This window comes from Cotesia glomerata, linkage group LG4 (assembly GCF_020080835.1).
Source record: "Cotesia glomerata isolate CgM1 linkage group LG4, MPM_Cglom_v2.3, whole genome shotgun sequence".
NCBI lineage: Eukaryota > Metazoa > Arthropoda > Insecta > Hymenoptera > Braconidae > Cotesia > Cotesia glomerata.
Genome location: NC_058161.1, coordinates 8337508 through 8362548, shown reverse-complemented (window position 1 = coordinate 8362548; position 25041 = coordinate 8337508). Strand labels below are relative to the sequence as shown.

Here is a 25041-nt window from a genome sequence, read left to right as displayed (position 1 = left end):
TATACTTCCAGCTTTGAAGAAGATTCAAAATTGTTGAATCTAAAGAAATTAAGACAACGAAGAGGAGTAATTCATGATGAATTTGATGATAATGATTATCAATTTAGTACGAGAGTCATATTGAATTAATTATAAGATAAATATGTTTTATTATATAATTGTATTTTTTGTTTTTACCCCCGAAATTTCAAAAAAAAAAAAAAAAAAAAAAAAAAACTATTTTATTTAACTTAGAGGAAATGTATTACTAATTTAACAGTAATCAACAAAAATCATGGAACCATATAAAATTAATACTTGATTCATAATAAATTTATCATAAAAAGGTTATAAATTTTATATTAATTTGATCTTACCTTAATACTTGATTCATAATAAGTTTATTATAAATCATAAATAATTATCATAAATAAATAAATAAATAAATAAACTTAATTTAATAATGCAGAATGAAATATATTTTTTAGTTTCTTTCTTTTTTTAATTATTCAATAAATAAATTTTTTTTTGTAATAGCACAAACAACGAACTGTAAACAATAGATATATATTTTTAAAAATAAATTTTAAATCTTGTTAACGCTTACATAAGAGTCACAAATAATTTTTTTTAATAGATTTATTATCATCAAATTCATCATGAATTACTCCTCTTCGTTGTCTTAATTTCTTTAGATTCAACAATTTTGAATCTTCTTCAAAGCTGGAAATATACGATTTTTATAATGTACTTATCACTTGTTTAAAGTGACAAGTAATTTTTTAAAAATAACCCATTAAATTATTAGATTTCAGCTGTTGGTTAGCTGTTAGATTCAGCTGCAATAGAAAATTAGAGGATTTTTATAGCTAATTCATTATCAAACTCATATTTGTTTCAAAATCTGAATTTCATTATCAAATTCACAATGAAATTCATAATGAAACAAATTTTTTTTTGCACGGGTTATTGAGTGTATTATGAAACTAAATTTTTAATTCAGTTCTGATATAAATCGTACACGGAAAAAACAAGATGACACTGAATATCATCCCAGATTATACTCAGTGATATCTGTGGCGAAAAAAGATTTCACATAGTAGCTAGAAAAATCCAGATTATACTGCGTGATATCTGGATTATACTCATTGTAATCTGGATTATACTAGCCACTATCTGAAATTTTTTTTCACTCAGTATAATCTGAAATAATATCCAGTGTCATCTTGTTCTTCCCGTATACGCTGAAAAGAAAATTAACTTGATTCAAGAGAAAAGTTTCTTCATCAAAAGGATCATTTAAAAAATTTCGTTATCTTGAATTAAATAAATTTCATTCGATTTGAGAATTTTTCGTTCTGATTCAAGACAATGAAATTCTTCAAAATAATTTTCATGTTTCAAAAATTTACTCTCTTGAATCGAGTTAATTTTTTTTTACATTTAAAAAATAAATGGATTCTATACCTGCGCTCTTGAAGTGTTTGATAATTAAATTAAAATAATTTTTCAACTGAACGATGCTATTGAAAATCAAATTAATATTTTTCTGCTAATGAGTTTTGTGCTTCTCTTTATCTTGTACTTGCTGATCAAGTTGGATCATAATTATCAAATACGTCGTTATAGTCCCAACCACCTAATTATTTATAAATGATATATTAATTCTTAAACTTTAATTAATTTAATTCAATCACCTTATACAACAATTCGGGGTTCATACTTAATGCATCATATAATTTTATTTCCACCGGCTCTTGTTGATGCAGTGAAATATTCTTCAGCTAAAAAAAGAAATTATTATTAGTTTTCAATTAGGAAATTAAATTTACACTCACCATTTCTTTGAAACTATCTGGTCGTTTCAAAGCCCACAACTCATGTAAAATTTTAGCTTTTCTGTTTGCCTCATAGCATATTGAGTTACAAGTATCGACGGAAAAAAATAATTGTGAGATTCGCATCAAAAGCCATCCGATGGTTATTAAACCTGACCAATAATAATTTTTCCTCAATATAAAAATTAACAGAAAATAAATATAGAGAATAATGTTTAAGAATTGAAGCAATAACGCTGTTAAAATCGGTAACGCTAATAATTCATCAGACATTATTATCAGATCTCTCAGGTCAAGATAAAGTTGATTGAATTCCCTTAATTTTTCATCTATTTGACGTGGATTTAACCTGAAATCAGTATTTTAAATTAAATAATTAATTAATTTCTTTAATTTCAATTGATTTTTCGAAATTATCTTACCTAATCGTTATTATTTCCATCGAAAAATTATTCTTGTCAGTATATACTTCTGGTAAGTAGCTAATACTTTTATTCATATTTTATATAAAATAAAATTTTCTTTTCAAAATTTTCAGGAAATATGTGTATTATATCATTACGTAATTGAATGCTATAACTCGTGGATAATTGAAGACAATCCAAGTAACATTATCATAATCTTTATTTTCCAAGTAAAAAAGCACGTGGTCAGCTGACATGACTGTTAAAAAAAGTACATTCAAAAATAAAATAACCATCTACATTTGTCGAAAAATATCATCATAAATATTTGTCAATTCAATTTTCATTGTGACGGATGTATATTTTATTGTTTTTATAAATAGTTTAACAATACATTGTAATTGACTGCACCGTATTATTGAATAAATCCATATTATTAATATAAAAATGTACTCTAATCCGAGTATCGCAAAATTAACAGTTGCGGATAAGATTGTCTTTTGTGGACGCACAAATGATAATCTTGAGATTAAAATATTTACGAAGTTAACACTGTATCCTAACATTAAAATTAAGGTGTAAATAATTGTTTTTTTAGATTTTTTTATTACTTCAGATCTGTCATAGACATAAGGGAAGAAACCCAGAATTTTAAAGTAATAAAACATCAACCTTAATATCTTTTGATTGTTTATCCGCATAATTCCTTTCATTTTTTGTTTCACGTTTCAACTTAGTCACTAAACTGCAAAATTAACAATAACTCTTATCAGTTAAAACATCAATTACGAATTATTATTAAATTATTAATGCTTAAGTGTTTAAGTGTTTATTTAATACTTAATTAATTACATTAAGTGTTTTACTTCAATCTATAAAATTAATGGTAGAAAATTAATAATTGTTTTCTGTAGTGATATAAGAATCGATAAAATATATTTGAAACTTAATTTCTTAATAGAGCAACAAAATTATTAATGACTTTATGACATTTCTTCCAAAGTAATTTCTATCAAAATTTATTTCTTTAATTAATTAATAAATTGAAACTGTAAGACATTCGAAAAATGTTTTTTTTTTTTTCAATAAATTAATTAAATAAGATCATATGCATATTGTTAAATTAAATTTATTTTTTTACAACATACTATTTCAGCCAAAATATTAGTGATTTACTCTATTATTACCTACAATTTTACCAAGTTTATGTTTATATTAATATGATGTATATTCCTGATTTGCGTTTACTAAATAAATAGTTTGTAGCAAAAAATAAATTTAATTTAGAAATATGTACATGATGTTAGTTAATTAATTTATTGAAAAAAAAAAATATTTATTAAATGTCTAACGGCTACGTAATATAATACTCACAGACAAAATATCTAAACATTGATATTTTAACAATTAATTATCGCACAGAAAATTAAAAAATGATTTTTAAAAAAATACAAAAAATTATCTACAAAAATCGGTGATAGTTTTTTGAAAAAAATTTTTTTTCCTTTTCTCTACATGAACCTGGGTATTTTATCGTGATGCCAAAATATTTTGATGCAGTTTTTTTAAAAAGCGAGCAAAAATTCTGATATGATCCGTAACAGAAATTCACTTATTTAAAAATACAAAATGTATTACTAGATTTCTTTTATTCTTAGAATCATAAAATAATTTTTAAATGTTCACAGTGATTTTAAAAAGTTGTTTTATCCACAGTTTTGTACTTTTATTTCTTCTTTATACTTTTTTTAAAAACAATAAAATGTGTGTCTGTTTTCCATGATGAACAAAATAAAAGTCAACTGAAAGAAACCTCCATTCACAACAATACTATTGAATACCTGAAACAATAATACATAATTAGTACTTAAATAATTATTTTGTAAAAGTTAATTTAAGTTTTAAAAAAAGAATACCTTGGATTAAATTTTTTTTCTAAACATTCAATTCACAATGAATGCTAGGTGGTTGTTAAAATGATGAAATCAAATTTACCCGCTTCAACTCTACTAGCGACATAATTTCTTATCGGCGTTGGTAAGGTCGAATTTTTCATTATCGATCATTATTCACATAAACCCGACATATTGTATAGCGTGCGTTCCTTCTTTCTCGTTCTAAAACTCTTGAACACGGTACCTAACAAAATGGGTTTCCAGAATATTTGGTATTCTCACCCACGTAATTATGGCCAAGGCTCACGATCATGGTAAATTTATAAAAAATTTTATTATTCTGTTTAATTAAAACATTATTTTTATGGATTTTTTTTTTCAAGTTTTGTAAAATATCCATTTGAGTGCCATCGCCGTCGCCACGTGCGACATAATTATTTAATTGCTAAAAACTAGTTTTACTTGTGATATTTTAAGTTTATTAACATTTAAAATACATAAAAAATAATTTATTTTACTATTAATCGTTAATTTGATTTGGATTCTGCTCATATTTTACAGATTGATTTAGAAAACGGGTTCTAACCTATTTTTAATTTTCAGTCGTGCCTGCGCCAACAAACATGGTCTAATCCGCAAATACGGTCTCAACCTCTGCCGTCAGTGCTTCAGAGAGTATGCCGCCGACATTGGATTCAAGAAGGTAATTAACCATTTTTATTTGAAAACATACACAGCGCAAATCTAATAATAATAAAAATACGCTCTTAAATTGCTTTATTTAGGGGAAAAAAAAAAAATGTATAAATTTGATGATGCCGAAATCAGCAGACGTCCATACGTTTTTCGATTTTTTATTAAATTAAATTTTAGAAATATAGAAATACTTGCGAAAAAATGCATTTATAGTTTCTTCAAACTTGACGTGTAATTAAAAAAATTTTTTTTGATAAAAAAAACTTGAAAAATTGTCAAATGTCTGCTAATTTCAGTGTCAAATTTTTTTGAATAGAAATTTTAAACACTTCTTATGTTTATTTTTTTTACAATCGTATTACATTCTAATTTATTTCAAGTAATAAAATTTTCAAATTTAATTTTAAAAAATAAGTAAATCATTAACAAAATTTTTGATAATATCAATGTACATATTTCCGAATACATTAAAATTATAAATTTACATTTTTCATATTATACATTTTCGATACTACATATATCTATTAAAATGTAATTTATTTATACACCTTAACTAATAATTACTTTCTTATATTTTTCAGTTGGATTAATTTCAATGTAACGGAGGATTTCACGCCTTAAATGGATCCATTAACTTAACTCAAAATCATTAAAATAAACTACCATCAAACAAAATGTTGCTTTTAACTGAGTAAAAAAAGTATAATTTGTAAATGGCAAAGATCCAGTAAAGGCGATTTAAAAATAAATAATTTTTATTTATTAAAACAGAAATAATTTTTTTAGATTTTTAATCCTTCATTTTTTGGTTTTACATTTAATTTTATTTACAGTTTTAATTAGAATCAAATTTCAAGTTGAAATATTTACAATCAAGTTCACTTTATTAACTCGTAAATTATTTTTAACGTTCTTAGTAAAATAATTATAATTATATTTTAAGTCCAATAATAATATTTATTTTAAGGAGCTTAAGTTACTTTAGTACCAATACAAAAAATACAAGGAAAGTTTAAGTTTTTTTCCAGGATGAATTTTATGGGTTATTGGTATTGGATAACAAAACAAGTGAGTGAGTTAGCGACCTTGCTAGCCCTTAGTTCACTTTCTTTGTTACCGTTGTCTTGAGTGCGACGCGGTCAAATCGAGATTGATCTGTTGTCATTAGTTTAGTTTCAATTCAACAGCGGTGAGACGCAGTCTAGTTTTTCGTGCAATTGAGACAAAGAGATAAGTATATTAAATAAATTAAATTAATTTATTTTTTGTACTGCTTAATAATATTTCTTAGTTGGTGAATAATTAAAAGTGAATTTGTAATAATCGTTAGTACGTGCGGTAGTGTTATGTGTTATTATTGCGTTAATAATTGCTAGTTAGCGTCTTGGAAATATTGGTTATAAAAAAAATTTCGTCATGCTAAACTTTTATTAAGTATATCACAGAGATATTTCTTTTAGCATGTGATAATTTTTTGTTTCATGTTTAATCTGTCTTTAATTTAATCTTACTAAAAAAAAAAGGTGTAACAATATTTTATTAAATTCTATTAATTCTTTTGTTCATAACCGGTTTATAACTTTAAATTAAAAATTTAATTCGTGATAATGGAAGTAACAGACTTGATCATTTTTTTTCGTGTGACAATATATTTATAAATCATTTGTGAAAAAAAAAATAATAATTACGAAATAACTTGAAACAATTTTTATAATCTTTAACCCTTCAGTACCCAAGTTCTTTTTAGTGTCTCACTTGCACTGCGGCGACATCCTATAAGTTAAATGTTGTTGCGTGAGTAAAATTCTTATAGCGAGGGTACTGAAGGGTTAATCTTTGTTAAGGATGCAGTGAATAGTCATGAAAAGTAATTAATTTTCAACTGTTTTAAAGAAAGCATTTTTTTTTTGAAGTGCATCAACCAGAAGAATTTAACAAAGTATGAAGTATCTAGTGTATTTATCGCAAGTGCAAGTGATTTTTTGTTTTTTTTTTTTTAACAAAAATGATCGAAATAAATTGTGTATTATGATTGAAATAAAAGAAAAAATTTTTTCAAAGCAAAAATTTTTAAAGTTGATTAATTTACAAAAGACAAAAATTTGTCAGAAGTGGGATTCGAACCCACGCCCTCAGAGAGGACCAGAAGCCTCACACCACTCAGCTTAGCTGAGAAGGAACATAACCTTGAGTCTGGCGCCTTAGACCGCTCGGCCATCCTGACTTAGTGGCAAAGTTCCAAAAGTCGTATTTAAACAGAAGGATCTTAATCTAACAAAAAAAAATTCATAAATGAGCTTTTTATTGTTGAAAAAACATCAATAAAATAATATACGTTTCATTATTGTTGAAATGTATATCATTACACGTCATGATATACACAAATATAGGTTTATGTCAAAAAAAAAAGTCTTTTAGTAATATTCTAAATATATATTTTCAAAAAATTGTTTGAGTATAATCGTAGGTGAATAAATGATTATCAATTTATATAAATGATCGCTTAAAATTCTACTATGTTGGAAAAAAACATATTTCATTAGATAATTAAACAACAGACTATAAAAAAATAATTAATAGTGATGATTTCATGTGGAGCATATTAATTATTCAATTAATTAATAAATTAATTAATGATTTGCAGAACAAGGCCTTACATCGCCTTACGTCTGACTAGAACTGTTAATGTAAAATGTTAAATAGTACGCTGCAAAAATATATTTCTATACATTTTTTTTTGTTTTTTTTTTTTTGTTTTTCGTAACATTAATTGATTTTTTTAGTACAATTAAACATATCAATTTGATTTAATAATAATAATATAAAATATACACTAGATTGAACAAAAATAAGCTCGACGTTTATCAGTTTCTACATTGCCTACGATATTATTTACACATTTAGTTAATTATATTCTTCGTGAGTATACTGTTTTATAAACAGTACCTAATTATTAAAAATTTATATAATTATTATTAGATAGAGGACGGATCGGCTGCTGCTGACGTAGATGGCAGTTGTTGAGGTACAAAATTAACAGCTTCGTGATAAATGAGCTCCTTCCATTTTTCAACCGGCAGCTCCATGTCTTCAAAGCTCTGATCATAGGGTAGAGACAGCGGTTCATCTGTTGGATCTGCGTACTGAGCTAGATATGGGTGTGCTAAAGCTTGTTCAGCGGTGATTCTTTTTTCAGCATCCAATTCCAACATCAATTCAAGTAGATTGATAGCTGAAGAACAAACAAATTTTTTTACTGCAATAAGTTTCACTCTAATTACACCATTATTATATTAGATTACACCTATTACATTTAATTACATCATTACAAATAACTAAAACTTAATTTTTGTACTTAATCAAAATAATTAAAGATATTAAACTACAAAATTAATTACCCAATGGATTAGCGCCTCGGAAAACCTCCTTGAAATTTTTCTTCTTAAGAGGCGGAAGACTTTGTATATAATTTTTAGCCTGAAATTTTATTTAATATCATCAATATCTCATTATTAATTATTCAATTAGCTAAATAGTTTACAAATGATTAAATGCTTAGTAGCTGTTGTTAATTAAAAAAAAAAAAAGTTATTGTTATTAACAGAGCGAAATGATTAATGAGTACATAGTATTGTGACAAAAACTTATTTTAATAAAACACTTTATATAAATTAATTTTAAATGTATTGTGAATGAATAAAATAAATAAGTTTTTTTTTTATTCTATATCAATTACCTCTTGACTTGTTATTTTGCTTATAGTTTCTTCAGAGGGAGTGCCACAAAGTACAAGTACTCGCGTTAGATGATCAACGTCTGCACACGGTTAAGGCTTCACTCATTCCGATACAAATGCGGCTTTTTTTATTATAATTTTTAATTGCAGTTGTTTAATTCTACTAACAATTACCGTGTCGCTAATTACAGTAACTACCTTCCCCAGTGAAAATTAAATAGAATAATATTAATTTGATTAACTCATAAGCAGCCCATGCTCATGACACGCTTTCAGCCCATGCATTTCTAACGAAGCGTTTTATTCATGGACTTTTATTTTAACCAATACAACAATTCATTGTTAACATCATATTTTTATTGGTTAATGAGTGTAATGAATAATGACACGTGCGTTTTATCGACATTAATGTAAGGAAGTGGTCAAGTTAGCATGACTTACCGACTCGGATGATATTTTCAGCATAAACTCGTCTCGAGGAGTACCCAGGACCTCCATTATTAGATTTAATTGATGAATATCTGCTGTTGCTAAGGCTCCACTACAAAATTCTTGATAAATCTCTATTCTTCCCATTATAAATTAATTGATTTCTTAACTTAGTCTCTTTCAAATAAAAGCTTAATCGTTTATTGCTGCTTGTGCGCGAAGCCGATGATTCATGACTAATTAAGCATTTGAGATTAAAGCGCGAAATAATTTATTTAACTTTTGTAAAGAATTTTAAGAGCAAGTAGAAAATTTAGTAAGCACTGTAGACCCTTAGCAAGAAGCAATTGCTGAATTAGTACGAGTATTTATTAGTATTAATGGGAGAATGAATGAGTGACGGGCTAATTTTGTTAATAAAGGTCTTCAAGACAGTAAAAAGTGCAGAGATACTGAAGATTAAGCAAAATTGTCTAACATAAATAAAAAAAAAAAGGATACGATCAGTTCCAGGGAATAAAGTCCTTCCGGTGAGCAATTCGGCCATGATGCAACCGACAGACCAAATGTCAACTGAGGAAGTGATAAATAATGTTAATAAATAACAAACGAATAAATTATCAATTAATTATATTATTTATTGTTATTATCTAAACGAACCTGTTTGATTGTAATGCATCCAATTGAGCATTATCTCCGGTGCTCGATACCATCTCGTTGCCACGTAACCAGTCATTTCATTTTCCGTTGGTCTCGCTAGACCGAAATCTAGAATTTTCAATTCACAATCTTCATTGACCGCGATATTCGATGGCTTCAAGTCCTGAAAAATAAAAGTTTTAATTTTTTTTTTCATAACATAAATTAATCATGAAAAAAAAAATAAATAAAGAGAATAAAGTATTACTCTGTGAATAATTCCTGCTGAGTGAATATACTTCAATCCTCTCAGGATTTGATAAACGAGAAATTGGACGTGATCATCGGAGAGTTTTTGGGTTCTTACAATATTATTGAGATCAGCTCCCATTAAATGGGTTACCAGGTACCTGTTAAAAGTGAATTATTAAAGCCATTATTAATACGCTTGAAGTATAACATAGTTGTTGCTTGAACAACTTGTGTTTAAAATAAGTATTTTTGTACTAACAATTGTTGAAAGTCTTCTAAAGAAGTTGATGGATGAAAAACATCCAAAAGTCCGATCACCTAAAATAAATAACAATTGTAAATAAATATTGATCTTATTTATCATTATCATTTAAAGTGATAAAATAAAAATTATGTATGATAAAAAAAAAATTTTTACATTCTCGTGATTCATGTGTTTGAGCATTCGTAATTCTCTGTAGGTTCTTTTCGCATGTACTGCCGATTGAAAAGGTCGGGCCAATTTTTTGATAGCTACTTTTTGATTAGACACAGTGTCAACGGCTGAACTAAAAATAAAATGAAAACAAATGATTAATTGGTGCTATTGTTGTTGTTGTTAATATTGTAAATAGATAAGTTGAATCAACATAGCATAATACAATAGTATAAATAGTTTAGTTAAATAAAAAGGAAAGGTGAATGTATATGTACATATAATGTATTTGAATGAGTGTCAAGGTTTGAAACGTCAACGACATTCACTTAAAATTACCAGAATGAAAATGCGACCTTGACTAATTGACGACAAACAATATATTTTATCACGATTAAGATATAAAATAGTTAATTATTATCAGCAGTAATGATAATCAATTAGATCCTGATATTGTTATTATTTTATGATAAATATACCAACAAAGATAATTTAATACTATCGCACGCTTTCTGTTAAGTCCATCAATTGCGTAGACTTATTGGTTTTTATTAGCTGGGATTTACAAGAATAAAACAATCAGATTGTTGTCACAAGTTCTTGAGTTATGTCAAGGCCGCGTTATGTTCTAATAACTGAGAAGAAAAATAAGTATTAGTGATTTTTAATAGGTTATGATTAAAGTTATAAATAATAAATAAATGATGGTAAATAATATTGTTTTCTTACCACACTTGTCCGTAAGCACCTGAACCAACTGGTGTTAACATTTGATAACGTTCAGGAACCTCCCATTCTGTTTTATTAATCTCAACTTTATGAAATTTCGGCATTTTTAATTATTAATATACGTATATACTAAGCGTTAACAAAGCTGCAATGTTAGTCTATTATTGTAATCAGTTGTCAAATGAAAATGAATCACTTGCCGGGATCTTGAAGCTACTTTTGAGTTCTCTCAAGTACCACCACACACTATTTCCTAATTAGTCTTTATACTACATGTGTGTTCGACATACGACTACGTATATTTATATATACAATCGAATTAATTGAATAATTCTTTTCGAGATATCGATATATCGTCGTTCAATTGCACTTCGGCATTTCAATTATCTACAGTTGATAAATTATCGATTTCAGATAAATCGGCGGGAAAAAATTTGGTATTTAAATTAAAATTTTAAAGTAAATTTGATTTTATTAAAAAAAGATTAATTTTTCAAAAATTTTGAGACTTAAAATTTTAAATATATTATGAAAAATATGTTAAAAAATTTATTTTTGGTTCATTTTATTTTCAATTGATTCCATATAACTTTTAAAAGTTAAAAAAAAAACAACTAATCATGTTATCAATTATATTTTTATAATTATGTTGACTTCATAAATCGTAAAAAATTTTATTCTTTCAATTAAAAATTTAAATCAAAATTTCTTTACAAAAAAAAATTTGTAACTTTTATGAATTTGAAGGAGTAAAAATTTACGATTTAGAGCGTTTTTATTAGAACCCCAAATGGAGGTGAATGCAAATTATGTATTCAAAATGCTGCATCTTCTGGTAATGCAACTAATTTAAAAAACTCTTTAAAAAGGTCACGTTATAACAGCTACACAGAAAAAAAATTTTTTTGCGTCAAAAACATTTTAAGGAAGACAAGTTATTTTAGATCAAGAACAAATTTTCTTGGCTTAAGTAATTTAACTTCGTTTAAGAAATTTCGACTTCATTCAACGAACTTTTAGTCTTCGTTAATATTTTCTTAACTGAAATGATATTTTTAAAAAATTCCAGGTTCCAGTTCAAGTTATCAATTATAAAAATAGTTTAATCAGAGCAGCCAAGAATTGATACAAGTTTTAATTAAATGTCTTCATTTAAAAGCTAGTTGTATAAATTTCGATTTAAGTCAATTCGATTTTCTATGATCGATCTTTTTTACGATACCATATATCCCTATGCCATAGCAAAAACCTCACCCGCATGAGCAATGCAAAAAACGTTACCCGTTGATCCTCGACACTATTCACTGCAAAACTACGTAACCTACGGAATATTTCTATTATTATTCACATTGTTTAGCATATCTAATCGATAATCATCCATACAACTGGTTAAAAAATTTTTCTAAAGTGAAAAAAATCCACTATATAATCCTATAAAAAACATGTCTTTTCATTTTTATTACTCATCATCATAATGTCCATCCTGCAGATAATCGCCAATGAATCAAATATATACTCGTAATGTGTAGAAAATTAAATGACTAAACTTTTCTCTATTACATTATACATATGTCTTTATATTTATATTTATATACTTGAGAATAATTATGGAATCGCCGCCGGGAAACAATGATTTCATATACAAGATCCGTGTATGCTCGCTTAATACCCCAACAAAACTCGTAACATAAACGGCGTTGTGGTATATGTCTCACTTTAAGATTGTTTATTAAAAATTAAGTTGAGTTATTTTATATGCGTTGTAATTTGTAATGGATATACATAATACCTATATCTATAATAAATATCTGTCATAGATTTTTAAAGCTCACGAAATTAATAGCAACGGTAAATCGTCATGGTATTAATATTATTACAGTCATAAGTTTATTACTATCATATTTATTACCATTTCCTTATTTCTAAAACTCCATAATAGTAAAAAGAAATAATAATAATAATAATAATAATATATTAACAAAGCTCTTAATAACTAATAACTTTATAACTATGATAAAATATTAAGAATTAACACATCAATTCTTCGCGTTAATAATTCAGCATTATTTACTATTTTTAAAATTATAATTTTGCTGATTGAAATAACATTGCTATTATACTATATATAGTATACTGATTGTATTTCTCTATAATTATCCTATTAATCATTAACTTCAGCAGGTATATTGATACTTTTTTTTCTTCACTTATATATTTCATTCTATTTGTGCCCCCTGAAACGTCATCTGTAAAACATAAAAAATTTGTAATAAACTGAAAAATATTTCATGTTAATAAAATAAGAATATTGTTATGATGGAATTTTTTACCATGTCTCTTCATTCATATTATATCATTGATTTGTTTCGTTGTAGTAGATTTTTGGCAATACATATATCGAATAGCGCTTTTATTTAATTTTAGTTTTCCTTTCTAAAAATAAAAATAAAATACAATAACATGTTTTTGTTAAAGTTGTATAAAATTTAGAAGTTTTTTTTTTTTTCAACTTATATGTTGAACGTGGAGAATAATAAAAGGCTTAAAATTTACGTTTTTTGACAACGCGTATATTTTCGAAAATCAAAAAAACTTCATGTCGTAAATTAGACAAACATATTCAGAAAATTTATAGAAATAACTACACATTTTCTTCAATAAATTTACAATAGCTATAGCGACAGTGATAATGACGCTAACTTTTGTATTTATCAGAACAATAACATTAAAAAAAACTTCATAAAATAAACTTATTTTTACATGTTGCTTAAAGAAGAAACAAAACTAGGAAAATAAGGTCATTTAAAAAATATATTTTTCTAATCTAGTACATTCAAACATTCAAAATCTGAAACGTTTTAGCATTTGCAATTCATATTTATCATGTAATAATTGTCCAGGACAGAGTAATATTATTATTACTATCACTATTACTATTATTATTTTTATTATTACATGCATCTAGTGTCTAATATATCAGTGTAAGTAAGTGTTTGTATTTGCATTTACATATATATTACTGCTTATATGTATGTAGAAATGAAAGAAATCAAGAGCATCCCAAGTGTTACTTCATAGGTGACGCCCACGTTCGCGCGGGAGTCAACCCTGGATTTCATTCTCATTGCTATTGTAAACACCGAAGGACAAAATAAAAACTACAATGCAATTACTGTCAAAAAATGTAAAACAATCATCAATCATACAACTACTTCACATATTATTGTACCATTAATAATATTTTTTTATTTATCATCTTAATATATTTTTTATCTGAGCATTAAGATGCAGCGCATCTTCTGACATAAATTACGAAATCGATCTCAACTGCATTCTTAACAAGTAACGGTAAAACTTTATCAGTTGAATAATAAACGTTTATATTTAATAAAAATTTTTTATTTCTTCTTGATATTCTGAAAAAGAAAGTAATGAAGATCTTGAATGAGAAATCGAAAATTTTTCACATGCATTTTTAAATTATATCTCAACAAATGTCGCACCCGCGAGTCGCACCCAGTAGACTAATGTTATTACACACATGTGTCAGTATATGTTATGTATTTATTATTATCATTATTATTGTTATTATATATTTTATATGAAGTATGTAGTATAGTGTAGAGTAGATCAGAAGAAATAAAAAGAAAAAGGAGACAACCAACAGACAGAAATTAAGAGACAGACATATGTATACAACACACATATGTGAAATTTACTACTCGTATGTGTTAACTCACAAATTGACCAATCGCAGGACACCGTCACGTCACCATCGACCAATAGTTTCACTTTGAGATGACGACAAAGCTAAAAATAACTTGTATATATCTAGGCCGGTTGTCGTTGCAGAATATCCACAGTCGCGCGCCGGCAGCCGACGACGAATCATTTATATTGATGAGTTTATAACAGTGTACTGTGCTTTTTTTGGGAAATAACATATTTTGATGATTATTAAAAGGTAATTTAGAATTTTTTGTTTTTGGAAAATTTTTTTCCACTTGAAAATTGAATAACTTTTTATTTTTTTTTTTAGATGAAACTTTTACTGTTATCATTTAAAAATGTACTAATTTAAAAAATTTTAATTTCGGAGATTGATTGAAAAAATTACAATGAACAATTGTAATAAGTACTCCACGTGCGTTTGAAGTTTGAATTATTGATTACTTGGAATTTGAATGTAAATCGGTAGATAGCAAGTTGCTAGTGATAACGATAAGATTTGAATTTAATAATACTTGAAAAAGGCCCAATTATTATTAATATTATTGAAATTTACCATCGAAAGTTAATCCGAGATTCATAGAAGTCTTTTGTGTAGAAATTTACAAATTTTATATTGTTACTTAGTATAATATTTATAATGAAAAAAAAATGCTAAAAAGAAGAACTAGGACATTTGTGTATAAACACTTCTTTGATGAATGCGAATGCAATTGTTATATATAATTGTGAATAGCAGCCACTTTTCTTGGAGCAACAGACGATTACTTTTTAAAAGCTGCCTTTTGCCATGCCGATGTAACATTAACAATACGAAGATAACAATAGGATTTTTTAAGCGCTTCAATACATTTGCATTTTAAAATTAATCGCAGTTTCTAAAATATCAATCTATTCAATAATTGATCTGTAAGAAGCAATGTAAATTATTCTGTCTCAGGTATAAGTTAAATCGAAAGTTTTAATTGTTTGTTCAAGTATTTCTTCGGTAGATTAACAAAAATAATAAAAAGTTGTTCAAATATTTGGGAATTTATAACGTAGTAACTATAAACTCAAGGTTTTTAATGACCATGGCCTTGCCTTGTGTCCTAAATAGTTATTAATTCAAATTAGTATTATTAAAATTTTAATTACTTTGTCTTTGTGTTTATTTTTGATGTTTTTGTTTCGCTCTGTAGCACTGCGAATTTGCGATTTACGATAGGAATATCTGATTTCAGTGTGAATCTGGAAAAAAAAATCTTGATTAGGCTCGCAAGTAAAAAAAAATTAAATAAAGTTATAAGTTGGATTGGTGTGAAAATATAAAGTACCTCATTAATGCAAATATTGAACGTAATTGTGCGTTCTGGAAGTTCATTAAGCTTTTAGTATGTAGGTGAGACTTCAGGGTCGCTTTTGAACGCTTTTAAAAAGTAGTCATTTATTTTTGACTTATTTCCTTACATTACATTACATTAGCTTGTTAAAAGTGTATGTGCAATAACGTAAACGTGTTCTTGACTCCAAGTTTGGACACAGCACTGGACAAATTTCATAATGTAATGTTCCTTCATAAACAAAATTTCATATTATTATTACTATTTTTATTATTACTCTTATTCCCAATTTTTATTAACTGAAAGAAAAAATTTAAGCACAATTACTTATAAATATTAAATTAACTCCAACTAACAGAAAAATAATTGATGCAAAATAAAATAAATTGATTATTATCGATAGGTATATTGGACCCTGTTCGTTTTTCCGAGGTCAAGAAGAACATCTTCTTTTAAATATTTTTATTATTCTTCTCAACTCTCGTATTTTTTACTACTCTACTGTTTAGTCTTCATTTTTTTTCTTCATTAAAAAACAAATACAGATGTAGTTACTATTGTTATTATCATTGTCATTATTATCAACTTTTTTTTATTATGAATTAATTATAAAATTATTATATAAACGTAATCCAAAAAAAATAATATAAAATCCCTCTCTGGCACACGCTCAATCTCTTTCACTTTTATATTTTATATTTCTCAGCCTTGCGTTTACGCGCGTGCGGTAAAAGCATTTATTATCCACTCACTCGAGAGTTGTATTGGAGTTTGCGTCCAGTCCGCGATAAAAGGAGAATTTTAACGTGCCGAGATATCATGATCCCCAGACGAGTGTAAACTTACGTGTCTTGTGTATCGCCTTCTTTGGAGCTGAAGATGATACACAAATCTTTTAATTAATCTTACTCTTTTTACGTTAATCAATTTAACTCAGTTCAACTGCATTTGTATTATTATTTTATTATTCTAAATTAAAATCCATTATTAAGTTAAAAAAAAAATACTTGTTAAATTAAAATTTACGGCTTTAAATAATTAACTAATTTTATATAATATGTAATAATATCTAAATACCATTTCAACCCTCATGGACGAATCCAATGATCAGACCCGCGGTATGCGGGTTACATTTAAAAAAATAAAATAAACACGTACATCAATCTCTATTAACTTTTCTGACATGCCCGTGTTTAATTTCTAAGCCACAGCCTCTTCTCAGCAATCCTCAATCTTCTCACCAAAATCTTATCTTCACATATGATGAGAATACTTTTGAGATCAGGTCTAAAAAACGTAGCATTATATTAAATTATTTTTATTACAGTAAATTTAAAGTTAAACGAGGAAAACTTTTGAGATATTATACCTAAAAAAGAGCCGCAGTCTGAAGACATCTACAGCAAACATGCAGGCTGGTTTAAAGCTTCGGTTCACGTTTAACCATGTGTGTGACTACATTCACATGTACATGTATACATTAACAAGCGAGCACATTGTAAGAGTGAACAGGAAGCATAAATTTTATGAGCACCAAACATAGAAGAGTGGGCAAACGCGAACAACAGAATAGACATTGAGTTTTAATGAAAACTTAGTCCTTTTCACGGAGCCTTTGCCATTTATCATTCATCATAGATCATATCCATATCCTCTATTAAACAAACAATCGATTAATTAAACTGTCTTTACTTTAACTTGATATTTTTAGCCTGAAAAAAATGTAAATTTACTCAAAAGAACTAAATGGTAATCTTAATTATATACTTCTTACCTCAATTTTTACACCTATTGTCTTGATAAATTTTCTTTTAACAATGACCTTGTATTGTTCATACCACACAATACACTAGTCACACTCGTGTACTGTAGCTATTTCATTTCCTTTGTCCGTTTCCTCTTCACTCAACTCATCTAGTGTTTTAAACATATTTTGTCTGTTGCTATTAACTTTTGTTGTATACCAGTTACCAGTATAACCTAACGCACCCGAGTCACTCAGCCACCGCATGTAGTTTTATGTTGGTTTTAAATTCATCGTTGGTCCTGTATCTCATTTTTTCATCGTTTTATGTTCAGCTTGATTCTATTATACCTTATACCTGTATACATTCACCACAATTTTATTTCCATACTCAACTAGTTTTCTTTTAAAACTTTTAACTCTTCTACCTTAAAAAAAAAAAATAAAAAAAAAAAAGTAGAATATAAAATAAAATAAATACTAAAAAAATTAACAAAACAATAACTTACCTTTTTAAATATTTGTTAGCATAATTGTTGACTATTCTCATTGTCTAATTTTCACAGTAAAACTTTTATCTTCTCTCAAGAGAATTCTCTTGTTTTATATTCTTGAATTCCAACCTAACCTAAAAATGATTTTTATTCAAAACCAACTTTTTCAATTTAAAGTGTATACTTCCAGACTATTATCTAAATAAAAAACTTTTTACTAAATGAAAGAATGAGTACCGCCTACAAAGTATGTTGACTAAAAAAAAAACAAAACAAATAAAATTAACTTGCCAAACTCAACTTACGTAACATCTAAAAAACGCGTGAAACCATTCCGCGGCGCTTTTGTCGTCAAAAAAGGGTTCTTACTTGTTTTTTACAAATCCTCCCTAAAAAATTTTAAATCATCCAATTAAATAATCTCGACTTTGCTGCGTATGTATATTATTCGTGATATTTTTTTTTTTAGTACATACTTATATATTATTTGTTGATTCTTAGTTTTAATCCCATGAATGTTCCACGAAGCCATCTGATCTCGAACCAACGCTCAGAGAAGTTAACTCAAGTATATATTTTTTTTTAATTTAACACGCAGCGCTGCGAGTTACAAAGAAGCTTTGTGCTACAACTAGTGTATAAGGTTATATTATTATATGGAATTCTATAGTTATCGTTAATGAATTCTTTTACGTGCAGTAACTTGTGTGCTTTGCTGTAATTTAATACTTGTACCTTTACTTGATAATTCTGCTATTTAGTCTCGGAAGTATTGAAAATAAATAACTATAATTATTATTTTGTTGATGTATAAAGTACAATATCTCAATTTTTTTTAAAGATAAAATTGTTAGAAGAAATAAATTATATTGATGATTAATGAAGCTGAAGATTATGCAGTTGAAATACAACGTTAAAGAAACCCTCGAATTCCGCTGATCCCAACCATACATCAAAATTAAATGATTTCTATTTTTAGATTTACTGATGTGCAATACCGTTCAACTAAAATTAATATTTTAAATTCGCTAAATCTCAAATAGTTGACGCCTATTAATTATTAATAATTCAACCTACTCAACTATCAAAATTTTTATTTTATAAATTGAATATTTTAAAAATTTTATACTCGAGCTTTAAATCAGTTTTATTTTCTATCGGCTCAAAATTTGACAAGTTTATGATGCACTAAATAAAATTTTATTTAAGAAAAAAATGAAATTTTAATTTTCGGTAAATGAATTATTGTTTTTGGTTTTGTAATAGTAAGCAACTTGAGTCTAGGAGATAAACAGACGATGAAGACTCTTTTGTAAATTTGATGCGTGTGTATGTATTCTTTGCTATGTAATGTTTTGTACATTGTATTATATGGTATATGGGTCACTGGGGATGCCATTTGCTTAGTCGTTTGTCTGGCTTTGTGGTAAAAGGCTCGGGTGAAACCCTTTGTAGATTAATATAAACAGCCGTAGACGATTTGTGTCTGTCAGAGAGAAATGCGACTCCTTGATGTAATAGCCGACAAAGAGAATAGAGAACAGAACACATCGAACGATAGAATGTAATAATATCTGACATATAAACGTGTGTGTATATGTGAGTGTTGTAAACTAATGGTATGTGAGTAAATAATACCGAATAAAAGAATTATATATTATTCGCGAGATATTAGATGGGATCAATACTATTACTATTCATAAGGCATTATAAAATAAAATGATAGATCAGAAAGGGCAAAAGGAAATTATTTTCTACAAGGTCGAAAAGGGACTGAAAAAATTTTGTTATGCAATACTGGTTGACCCTCAATTAAATAACTATAAATTTAAATTATTTATAAGATTATTTAGTTTTATTCCTTTTTTTAAATATATATAAAATTATAGAAAAATTATTATATAGCTTCATAGGCTATAAATTATTTAGTTACTACAAAAGTAAAATCTTAGGATTTCTTCTTTTGGAGATTAACAAATTTCAGGGAAATGACAGGAAATATATATTTTTTTTTTAATTTTATTTTATTACTCAAATATTTGTTTCTATTTCCCACGATTTTAAAATTTTGTTATCTTCACTATCTTAATACCTTGAAGTCCGGAAAATGACAATCATAAAAGTAAACACTGGTTATTGTTATTTTCCAAGCATTTTTAATCAAAATAATTTTCACATACATTTTTTTTTAATTAAATTAAAAATTTTGCGATAGAGAAAGTATCCGCTTGATAGAAAAAAACGAGCTCATTAAACTCGGAAATTTATCATTAGTCATGAAGTGCATATGCGTTTGAAAATCCATGGGTTTTTCTGGAATATACAGCGTTTAGTCACAAAAAGAGAAGACAAGTGACCTCAATTTGACTATTTCTTTTTCTCTTTTGAAATATTCAATGAATTACTTGTGATAGAAAATCACATAGTCATAAAAATATATTATTAATTAATGTTAATTATTTTAATTGGTACAAAGTTGAAGTATTGTTCATAATAACTTTTTACTTTTTTTTCAATTAAACATTAATTACATTACATTAGAAATAATAATAATAGTAATTACATCGTATTATTTTTAGTCCAGAATAGAATTTCTTACAGAAGTACACTGAAAAAAAAATTAACTTGATTCGAGAGAAAAATTCTTGAACCAAGAAAATAATTTTGTAGAGGGTAATTGTCTTAAATCAAGACGAAAAATTGTTGAATCAAGTAAAATTTCCTTAAATCAAGAAAAATTTATTAGGTTAAGAATTTTTCTGCTCAAATCAAGAAGATTAAGTTCTTCAAAATTATATACTTGATTCAAGAACATTTTTTTTTTCTGTGTAGTTAATTAATTTATTGATGATTAATGATTCCATATTCTTTACTGACTGCAAATATTATTTAACATTTGAGCCCCATTTTTTGTATATTAATAACCGTGTAAGAAAAATGTATTTTATTTACGTTTGCATAACTTAAGCATCTAATTTTATTTGACATATTGTAACTAACAAATCGTGTAGCATATTTACCGTCAGACAAAAAAGCATTTCACCTAGATTCGCTTAACTCTACTAAATTAACGATCACCATTACTAGGCGGTTTAACGTCCAGAGTAACGACTAAAATCTTATTATAGAATAACTCGATGCTGAAAATTTGCTAAGGAACAACTAAACCGAACCCGATGAAAATAGTTTTGACAGAAATTGACAGGCCTTTTAGTTTTAGTTGCGGAAACTCGACCACCCAAATATTATTTTGCCACCTTTGTTTACCGCACTTGTCATTAACATTACATTTACAATATATATATTTTTAAACATTCATTTTAAGATAATCTCTTTCATAATCATAACATCAATAATATATTAACAAACAATTATTTATTTTTAAGTATACTGAATAAATATTATTTTATCTTTTTAAAATATTTAAGACCATTTTAAAGTTTAAGGCCGAAGTACAAAAAAGAAATATAAAAAAAAAACTCAACCGGAAGAACAAAAAAATTGAATTATTTTTAAAAAATAATTTTAGTAGACAAGTTAAGCCTAGCTATTAAATAATTCATTATAATTAAGGTCACATTTATCTCAGTCACTAAACAAAACTAAAATAACAAAATCGCGGTCCCTCAGGAAAGATGTGACCTTGGATCTAGCTCGTTATATCACAGTTACCTTTCTTGCTTTTAATCTGAAGGTCAGTGTTGGGAATGGGAATCCAATACTGTTAATATAATCTTTCTTTGTTCATTGGAGCGGAAGATCCAAAACGAGCCAACATTATTATTTACAATATAAATTAATTTTAGTTATAAAAAAATAATATTTCATTATTAAAATCTAAATATATTTGATTTCAGGTTCAATGATAAATAAATAAACCCGCCACACGATGTATAACTTAAATGTTAATGTAAATCCTAGTCCAACGGCTACTGCGGGTCTTCTCGGAGTGACAGCGGGCGAGGTAACACCGCGAACTCCGGAGATCGTTAATTCGCTGATCGCAATGACAAACCCTTTTGAGAGTTACTCTCATGATCGTTGTCGAGATAGGACGGATTCAACGAGTAGCGGTGGTGATCTCAGTCCACCCAGTGTTCAACACACCTGCAGTCAACTAATAAAAGAAGGTAAAATGATAATTGTATGTTTATTGATAGTTGGTTAATTTATTATTTATTCCTTGTTATATTAATATTTAAATTAAATCCAAGGTATTGTTTGATTGTTAATTAGGGCTGAAGTTGACGCTACAAACTAAGAGAAGAGCTCACAATAGCGGAGACGAAAGTAAAAAGAAGACTAAGAAAGAGTATGGCAGCGCTGATGATGAAGAAGATGATGACTCTGGCAATAATAGTAGTCGTGTTGGGGTAAATTTTTTTTTTGTTTTTAATTTTATTGTTTAAAAATATCAATATTATTAAATTGCCATAAGAGGACTAGAATAATTTTTTGTCCGAAGTTGAGACTTGAATTTATTTCTTCTTATGGTATTAGAAGGAATTTAAGGATTATTTATTCAACTAACTAGTTTATTTGATTTCAGTTGACGCCTGAAGACGAGGAAAGACGAAGAAGAAGAAGAGAACGTAATAAAATAGCAGCAACAAAGTGTAGATTAAAAAAACGTGAGAAAACAGTGATCCTCGTTCAAGAGTCTGAGACTTTGGAGTCACAAAATCACGATCTCAAGTCACAAATCCAAGAACTAGAAACCCAGAGACGTAGACTTGTTGATATGTTGAGTCTTCACGGGCCGACGTGTCTCAAACAAGGGAACACCAATACCAATAATACTGATACGGCTTATCAGCAACCATATAATAGTGATCCTATACTACTGCCATTTACCGACAATTATTCAACGACGCTAGATCAGCCGCAGGAGTGTATCACTATTGATTATCCGGTTAAAATAGAAAACTATGATTCAACGCCGCAGAATTATTACAGACAAGACAGTCCTTATGTGCCTACTTCAGATGCTGGGTGCACTGTTTAGTTTATAACTTTATTATTTGTTTTTTGATTTATTTTATTTTTTTATTATCAATTATTTTTACTACCATAAAATCTATCGCATGTTTTTGGATTAAAAGACAGCGAAATAATTTATTGATATGCATTCCACCGACCGTTTAATTATTATTTGGAATGACTCGAAAAGTTATAATTACCATTAATTAGTTTAATTTACTAAGATCAAATTAAAATCATTAATTATTTTTAAATTTGGTTTTCTGATAAATATCAAAAATAAATAATTAATCTTTATTTGCTCTCTTGTTGACCACTGCAACGTTCTTCACTAATTAAGTAATTAACTTTTTAATTAATTAATTTGTAATAATTTATTATTATCAATAATTTGAATAATTAATTTTTCGTTTAATCAAAAAACATTCCGGCGTATCAGTGTTACTGTGACATTCTAATATAAATATATTGGCTGAAAAATCATTTCTTTATAAATAAAATAAGATATACATTAACATTATTTAAATCAAAAATATAAATAAGAGCCAGTAAATAAATTGAGCTAGTGCCGGTTCACTCTCAATCTCAACCTCCATACAAAACTAATATAATCAATAGTTATAGACTCGATTTATTTTTCATTCTTTAATTCGTCTTCCGTTTAACTAAGATTTATAAGATAAAATTTATGATATATGACGTAGCATAGTATAAAAGTAACACGAAAAAGAAAAAAAAAATTATACTTATATTGTTAAAAAACGAATAGATATTTAATAATATTAATAACAAAGTAATGCATATAAATATTTTTTACTATAAAAATAAAACCGTATAAAATAGTTATTAAGACATTTTTATTTAAATAAATTATATATGTATGATAGTAGTCATATTTACTGACTTAAAAATAATACCGTATTATTTTTACTATGCAAAAAGAAATAATTAGAATTTGTATTACCTAACGATATACCTCAGTATAATTTGTAATAGTATATTACATACCGAAGGAGGGAAGTAAAATATTTCAACCTGCGTGTGAAATTGCCTTCAGAGTTCAAGGCAAGGGTGGAAATTATGCAGATTGAGATATCATACTTTGCTGTCTGACGTCTATACTATTTTGTTATCAGTTGTAAAAATTATTAAATGTGCCTTATATTTTATTTATGGTTTATAACTAATATTCATGATTATGAAGAAAATAAATTATATTGAATATTAAATATTTTTTTTTATTTAAAAAAAAAAGAAAATTTAAAAGTATAGCAAAATAATTTTACCTAAACTTAGACAATTTAGACGTCAAAATAAACAAAATATAGATATTTTGTTTCCAGAAAGATGTTTAAAAATCATCCGCAAAGACAGACGACAAAGATAAATATATTTGCAGTGATGTATAACCATGATTATCTGTAATATTAATTGTAAAAGTGATATAAAATGCAAATTTTATATTTGACTTCATTTAGTTGCAAATTCATGCGTTAATTCATACTAATCAAGTGTCATATTACATCAAACTGCTTCAAAGTTTGACTTTTAGATTAGAAATGAAGAAAATTTTGCGATATTGAACAAGACTTTAATTAGCTAAATCTGAAAAATATAACAATTATTAAATATGGTATGACATTGACTAAGAATAATGAACTGAAAAATGAGTGTTACAAAGAATTAGCAAAAACGTACCGTGTTTATAATTAAAATACTCGAAAAAGTTATGTTCTTCTATCAAATTTTTGTCGATGAAA

The 25041-nt window shown here is 26.8% G+C and overlaps 3 protein-coding genes, 2 long non-coding RNA genes and 1 other non-coding gene across 11 annotated transcripts; 2 read left to right on the top strand and 4 right to left on the bottom strand.

The window, feature by feature from the left end:
• Positions 1-4279: 4279 nt before the first annotated feature.
• LOC123262959 (40S ribosomal protein S29) lies at positions 4280-5582 on the top strand. Its single transcript, XM_044725471.1, has 3 exons — positions 4280-4430; positions 4720-4819; positions 5394-5582. The coding sequence occupies exons 1-3, from the start codon at positions 4369-4371 to the stop codon at positions 5400-5402; spliced, it is 171 nt and encodes a 56-aa protein (XP_044581406.1). The 5' UTR covers positions 4280-4368; the 3' UTR covers positions 5403-5582.
• Positions 5583-6915: 1333 nt separating this feature from the next.
• Trnal-caa lies at positions 6916-7036 on the bottom strand. The gene is made up of 2 exons: positions 6999-7036; positions 6916-6960 (listed from the first exon to the last, which is right to left on the bottom strand). It is a non-coding gene; the product is annotated as a tRNA-Leu (tRNA).
• A 194-nt stretch (positions 7037-7230) lies between these two features.
• LOC123262958 (mitogen-activated protein kinase p38b-like) lies at positions 7231-11315 on the bottom strand. 3 transcript variants are annotated; one of them, XM_044725470.1, is made up of 10 exons: positions 11013-11315; positions 10623-10918; positions 10287-10416; positions 10128-10186; positions 9885-10026; positions 9638-9800; positions 9479-9550; positions 8549-8628; positions 8211-8289; positions 7231-8044 (listed from the first exon to the last, which is right to left on the bottom strand). In XM_044725470.1, the coding sequence occupies exons 3-10, from the start codon at positions 10311-10313 to the stop codon at positions 7788-7790; spliced, it is 879 nt and encodes a 292-aa protein (XP_044581405.1). In that variant the 5' UTR covers positions 10314-10416; positions 10623-10918; positions 11013-11315; the 3' UTR covers positions 7231-7787. The 3 variants fall into 3 exon arrangements, with proteins under 3 accessions (XP_044581405.1, XP_044581404.1, XP_044581402.1); XM_044725469.1 differs by lacking the exons at positions 8549-8628; positions 10623-10918 and adding an exon at positions 8990-9069 and having other exon boundaries at positions 11013-11314; XM_044725467.1 differs by lacking the exon at positions 10623-10918 and having other exon boundaries at positions 11013-11314.
• A 1749-nt stretch (positions 11316-13064) lies between these two features.
• On the bottom strand, positions 13065-14840 carry LOC123262730. Its single transcript, XR_006509035.1, has 3 exons — positions 14753-14840; positions 13343-13445; positions 13065-13258 (listed from the first exon to the last, which is right to left on the bottom strand). It is a non-coding gene; the product is annotated as an uncharacterized LOC123262730 (long non-coding RNA).
• Positions 14841-14870: 30 nt separating this feature from the next.
• LOC123262728 (activating transcription factor 3) lies at positions 14871-24510 on the top strand. The gene is made up of 4 exons (XM_044725100.1): positions 14871-14976; positions 22159-22431; positions 22538-22674; positions 22851-24510. Exons 2-4 carry the CDS (start codon positions 22191-22193, stop codon positions 23304-23306), a joined length of 834 nt encoding a protein of 277 aa, XP_044581035.1. The 5' UTR covers positions 14871-14976; positions 22159-22190; the 3' UTR covers positions 23307-24510.
• On the bottom strand, positions 15685-19305 carry LOC123262729. 4 transcript variants are annotated; one of them, XR_006509033.1, is made up of 8 exons: positions 18778-19305; positions 18607-18690; positions 18317-18435; positions 17838-18235; positions 17433-17775; positions 17141-17350; positions 16058-16362; positions 15685-15971 (listed from the first exon to the last, which is right to left on the bottom strand). It is a non-coding gene; the product is annotated as an uncharacterized LOC123262729 (long non-coding RNA). The 4 variants fall into 4 exon arrangements; XR_006509032.1 differs by having other exon boundaries at positions 17433-17717; XR_006509031.1 differs by having other exon boundaries at positions 17433-18235.
• Positions 24511-25041: the final 531 nt, after the last annotated feature.

Coding starts and splice junctions, on each gene's coding strand:
- LOC123262959 (XM_044725471.1), top strand. CDS start 4,369: ATGGGTTTCCAGAATATTTGGTATTCTCACCCACGTAATTATGGCCAA. Junction 4,431..4,719: donor GGCCAAGGCTCACGATCATG/GTAAATTTATAA, acceptor TTTAATTTTCAG/TCGTGCCTGCGCCAACAAAC.
- LOC123262958 (XM_044725469.1), bottom strand. CDS start 11,116: ATGCCGAAATTTCATAAAGTTGAGATTAATAAAACAGAATGGGAGGTT. Junction 10,417..11,012: donor GGTGCTTACGGACAAGTGTG/GTAAGAAAACAA, acceptor TTTTATTTTTAG/TTCAGCCGTTGACACTGTGT. Junction 9,801..9,884: donor CAGCAGGAATTATTCACAGA/GTAATACTTTAT, acceptor TTTATTTTTCAG/GACTTGAAGCCATCGAATAT.
- LOC123262728 (XM_044725100.1), top strand. CDS start 22,191: ATGTATAACTTAAATGTTAATGTAAATCCTAGTCCAACGGCTACTGCG. Junction 22,432..22,537: donor CAGTCAACTAATAAAAGAAG/GTAAAATGATAA, acceptor ATTGTTAATTAG/GGCTGAAGTTGACGCTACAA. Junction 22,675..22,850: donor ATAATAGTAGTCGTGTTGGG/GTAAATTTTTTT, acceptor ATTTGATTTCAG/TTGACGCCTGAAGACGAGGA.